At 32.2% G+C, this 5,328-nt stretch overlaps 1 protein-coding gene across 1 annotated transcript; it reads left to right on the top strand.

Moving 5' to 3' along the window:
* The first annotated feature begins 219 nt into the window (after nt 1–219).
* Nucleotides 220–2,025, top strand: LOC108840696 (gibberellin 20 oxidase 3). Its single transcript, XM_018613525.2, has 3 exons — nt 220–867; nt 1,110–1,431; nt 1,520–2,025. Exons 1-3 carry the CDS (start codon nt 320–322, stop codon nt 1,787–1,789), a joined length of 1,140 nt encoding a protein of 379 aa, XP_018469027.1. The 5' UTR covers nt 220–319; the 3' UTR covers nt 1,790–2,025.
* Nucleotides 2,026–5,328: the final 3,303 nt, after the last annotated feature.

The following is a 5,328-nucleotide window of genomic DNA, read 5'->3' as shown; positions in this document are numbered from 1 at the left end:
CTGGTACTGTGTCTTACAAAATGTTTATGATGCCATTTTGATTTCAAGTAACCAACCTCAAAACCCCTTTTAAAAAGATTAAACAAAACCAAGATTTTGACTGATCCACAAATAAAGAATTTTAAATAAACACACTAACAAACACTGACGTCACTATTCCCCACGCTTGAGTTTCCCTTTCACACCTATATATATCAATCTTTTCTTCTCCACTTACCACTAAATACATAAGTCTCTCCACGTTTATTATTTTATATATCTAAAGAACCTGTAAAGGTTCTTTCATTTCCGTTTCCACTATTATTACATCTATACATAAATGGTAATGGAATGCATCACAACTCTGCCTCAAAGATTCAATGAAAACAAAACCAAAGAGGATCCTTCAATCTTCGATGCAAATCTCCTGAACCAGCAGTCAAACCACATACCTCAACAGTTCGTATGGCCAGACCACGAGAAACCTTCCTCGGATGTTCAACCTCTCCAAGTCCCTCTCATAGACTTCGCCGGTTTCCTCTCCGGTGATCCGCTCTTAGTCTCGGAGGCTACTAGACTCGTCTCTGAGGCTTCAAAGAAACATGGCTTCTTCCTAGTCACTAACCATGGAGTCGATGAGACGCTCTTGTCTCGTGCCCATCTGTTCATGGACTCTTTCTTTAAGGCTCCCGCTAGTGAGAAACAGAAGGCTAAGAGGACGTGGGGCGAGAGCTCTGGCTACGCTAGTAGCTTCGTTGGGAGGTACTCCTCTAAGCTCCCGTGGAAGGAAACGCTGTCGTTTAAGTTCTCTCCCGAGGAGAAGTGCCATTCCCAAAACATCAAAGACTTTGTTTGTGAAAAAATGGGCGATGGATATGAAGATTTCGGGTAACTAAATTAGCAAATATTTTTGAAACTTTCTTTCGAATTCCAAAAAGACACATCATTATTAAAAACTTTGGGGCCAAGAATACTTCAGTAGAGTTTTTAATAATTTAGAGGTTCAGTCAGGTCTATTGTGTATTAACTATTTAATTTTTGAAAACCCAAAAATAATGTTTCACCTCACCATGTCCAGAACCGGTTCTAACTATAGTTACCGCCATAATTGATTTGTTTTATCCATGCAGACATGTTTATCAAGAATATGCTGAGGCCATGAACGTTCTCTCGCTAAAGATCATGGAGCTTCTTGGAATGAGTCTTGGGATCGAGAGGAGACATTTTAGAGACTTTTTCGAAGACAGCGAGTCGATATTAAGGTTGAATTACTACCCGCAGTGCAAGCAACCGGAGCTTGCATTAGGAACAGGACCTCACTGCGACCCAACATCTCTAACCATACTTCATCAAGACCAAGTCGATGGTCTTGAAGTTTTCGTGGACAACAAATGGCAATCCATTCCTCCTAACCCTCAATCAGTTGTGGTCAACATAGGCGACACTTTCATGGTACTTGTAATTATTATAATGGTCAATGCATGTATTAGTATATTAAATGACAAGAAACTTTTAACATTTTTGTGTTTGTCATAATTAGGCTCTAACTAATGGAGTATACAAGAGTTGTTTACATCGGGCAGTGGTGAACAGCGAGAGGGATAGGAAGACATTTGCATTCTTCTTATGTCCGAAAGGAGACAAAATAGTGAAGCCACCAGAAGAACTAGTGAGAATGATGTCTGGTGAAAGAGAGTATCCTGATTTTACATGGTCTATGTTTCTTGAATTCACACAGAAGCATTATAGATCAGACATGAACACTCTTGAAGAGTTCTCAAATTGGCTTAAGAACAGAAAAAGTTTCTAAAATAAGGAGACAGTGATGTGGTCCATAAGTTGACTTGTAGATTTTCTCCAGAGACAGGAGAGATCACTCAGATAAGGAGCTTTTTGTCTTTGTTTTGATTATTTATTATCTTGTTTTATGTTTGTTTTATGTTGGTTGGTGTAAGATAAAATTTGCAAATAAATAAATATATGTACTTCATTGGACCGAATAATGATTTTTTGTATGTATATAATGTTTTATATCATGGGAGAATTTATGGGATATTCATAAAAATCAATAAAATAAAGAATATAGCCATACTACAGTATGAACCCATTGAAGTGATAGGTTTCATCCAAAATTGACGAAAATCACCCTTTAAGCGCGTGCGCGTGTGGAAGCAGATGAAATGTGATATCTATATGATAAATTGCGTTGTACTATACAAATACATAGAATAGTCTCTCACTTTTATATAAATGTTGTGAAATGTATTAGTAAGTAATACTATATTATAAAAGTTAAATTTATGACAATTACACAAATTATAAACCCTAAACTCTAAATCCTAAATTCAAACCCAAACTCTAAACTCAAACTCTAAACCCTAAACTCTAAACCCAAACCCAAACCCAAACTCTAAACCCAAACCCAAACCCAAACTCTAAACCCTAAATTCTAAACCCAAACTCTAAACCCTAAACCCAAACCCAAACCAAAACTCTAAACCCTAAACCCAAACCCTAAACCCTAAACTCAAACCCAAACTCTAAATCCAAACTCAAACTCTAAACCCAAACCCAAACCCAAACTCTAAACCCAAACCCAAATTCGAACTCTAAACCCTAAACTCTAAACCCAAACCCAAACCCAAACTCTAAACCTTAAACCCAAACCTAAACCAAAACTCTAAACCCTAAACCCAAACCCAAACTCTAAACTCTAAACCCAAACCATATATCCTAAATCCAAACTCAAAACTTAAACCATATACCATATACCTTAAACCCAAACCATAATCCTAAACTCTAAACCCAAACTTTTATTCATTACGTGACTATGATATACATATTATGGTATGCAATACTTGACACATCCACAAATTTTGTATATATGAAATTTTCTAATATTTCCTTATATAGAGAGAGATGATGAGTGGCGACGATGTTGAAGGACAAAACAGTGTAACTGATTAAATAGTGAGTAAGAAGAATCAGAAAGTAGAGAAGGAGATACAAATTGCAAAAGAAGATAAAAAGAAATGTATCATACTATACTGTAATTTAAAATAGTATGGAATATACAACGGATGATATATTTCATTTAAAATAATATGGCAATATGTTAGTTATACTATATTTCATTTAGAATATTATGGCAATTTGAACGTCCAAAATATAATAATTATATTCTGGCCTTATGCGCTACAAGAGACATCATCAATACTCGTGTGACTATACTATTTATTGCTCTCATATAGTATATGAGATTGAACTTTTACTAACTTTTTCAGAAAGTACTTGTATCGTCGTTTTGCCCTTTTTAATCAGATTTGAAAAATATACAGGGGTTTCGATTTGAGATAACACACAGACATATTGGGTTGTTTAGATACACTTATATGTCCACTACAACTACTAATTCAAAAGGCACGGTGGAAAAAAAATAAAGAGATCACGAATATCGACACTGGTGGAAGAGAAAACATGAGTAACCATGGTGGTGGTGAAGAATCATATAATCCATAAAAATGGTGGAAGATCCGATTGTATAGAAAAATGAAATAATTGTCAATGGTGATTGTGGTGATGTTAAAAGCAGAGATGATTGAAGAGAAAGAAATTGAAATGATCAGAGAAGGAATAAATAAAACCATAAACATAAAAGAGAAGAAGAAATGATGGTGTGCGTGGTGTGAAGGGTAGAAAAGCAATTAATACAGAAATACATATAATATCATAACCAATAAATTGTAATGGTCATAAACCTGATTTCTTTGGTTGTTATGTTTATGTACTCCAATTTTCCTTATATCATTTAGTGATGATTTCTATTTATTATCTTATTAAATTAAAAATAGTACTCATAAAATTTAGCATTATTTAAATAATTATTTCAGTCATTTAAAAAAAGGTTACATGATTTAACAAACGGTTTATATTAATTCCACGCCAGGTGACTCTTAAGGATTAAAGACGATTCAACCATTAGACTACGATTACATCCGCTTCATTTTAAATGTTGTTTTAGATTTGTGTATGCATAATAAAAAATCATTTAATATTTTTATCTAAAAATATTGTTATTCATATACATATTCATATTTTAACCAACAGAAAAATAAAACTAATAAATTATGTATTAAAATGCTAAATTGATATTTATTTTGCAATAATTTTTTTTATCTACAACGATACTTAATATAAAACGGAGGAAGTAACATATAAACAACAGTAACATTAACTAATATGCAATTTGGACATCAAAGGATACACAAACTGTTTAAAATATATTCTCTCCATTTCATATTAAATATCATCGTAAAAAAAATTTCGGTTCTAAATAAATATCGTTTTATTATTTTTATGGGGAATTTATTAACTTTATTTTACAGTGTATTTTATTAGTTGAAATATAAGTAGATGTATGTATGGCAATAATATTTGTATATAAAAAATATACCAAACTAAATAATTTTTAATCTATAAATATAAATCTAAAATGATACTTAATATGAACAAATGGAGTAAATCCAAAATGTCAATATTAAAGTTGTCAACAAGACCAAGTGGATATCAGGCTAAAAATGGACCACTATTTTTTTTTAAAAAAAAATGTCCCCAACGATAATTATAAAAGACATATTTAAGTGTCGATTTATACTATTAAATATATAAGATAAAAGATCAATATATTGGAAACATATACGAAAAAAACAGCAGAATTTAGCACACAAAAAAACAGCAAAAGATTGTGCGTCGTTTTCTTTTTTTTTTGCAACTAAGATTGTGCGTCGTTACTAGGCTGCGATCGTGTTTTAGTATTATACTGTAAGACCGAACATTGTATCAAGGCTAAAAACGAAAAAATAATAGATCCAAAACCTGGTTCTACTTTTGGAATTATGAATAGTATTTTTTTTTTTAATTATGAATAGTATTTGCTGTTTCCACTATCCATTTTTTACTCCACACAGGCATTTTAGATTCCATTCAATGAGAGAATTGATAAAAACAGTGACAACCAAATTTGATTCGACCACGAGAGAAAACAAATAGATTCCAGTTCCACTATGTAATGTGTGTATCTCTAAATCTATAGGAGGTTTGGATGGTTGTACTTGTGCCATGCAAGAAGACAACGTACTTTCTTTTGTCTTCTTCTTTTATTTCTTGGAAATATAATGTAATATGATAACAAATATGGGAAATATATATAATTATATATAAAAGTGAGATACTGCTACAATTGTTTTTTTAGATATAAGCCTTTTGCGTTCCAACGGTTTTGTTTGATGTTTTAATTTAATAGAAAAAATAAAATAATAATTATTTTATAACTATAGTCTTATGATTGAT

Source organism: Raphanus sativus, chromosome 2 (assembly GCF_000801105.2).
Source record: "Raphanus sativus cultivar WK10039 chromosome 2, ASM80110v3, whole genome shotgun sequence".
NCBI lineage: Eukaryota > Viridiplantae > Streptophyta > Magnoliopsida > Brassicales > Brassicaceae > Raphanus > Raphanus sativus.
Note: the sequence above shows the minus strand (reverse complement) of the source record. Positions and strands in the feature narration are given on the sequence as shown.

What these genes read in the sequence shown, in the direction of transcription:
- LOC108840696 (XM_018613525.2), top strand. Translation starts at nt 320, where the DNA reads ATGGTAATGGAATGCATCACAACTCTGCCTCAAAGATTCAATGAAAAC. An exon ending in GATGGATATGAAGATTTCGG is followed by an intron (nt 868 to 1,109) that starts GTAACTAAATTA and finishes TTATCCATGCAG; the next exon opens with ACATGTTTATCAAGAATATG. An exon ending in ACATAGGCGACACTTTCATG is followed by an intron (nt 1,432 to 1,519) that starts GTACTTGTAATT and finishes TGTCATAATTAG; the next exon opens with GCTCTAACTAATGGAGTATA.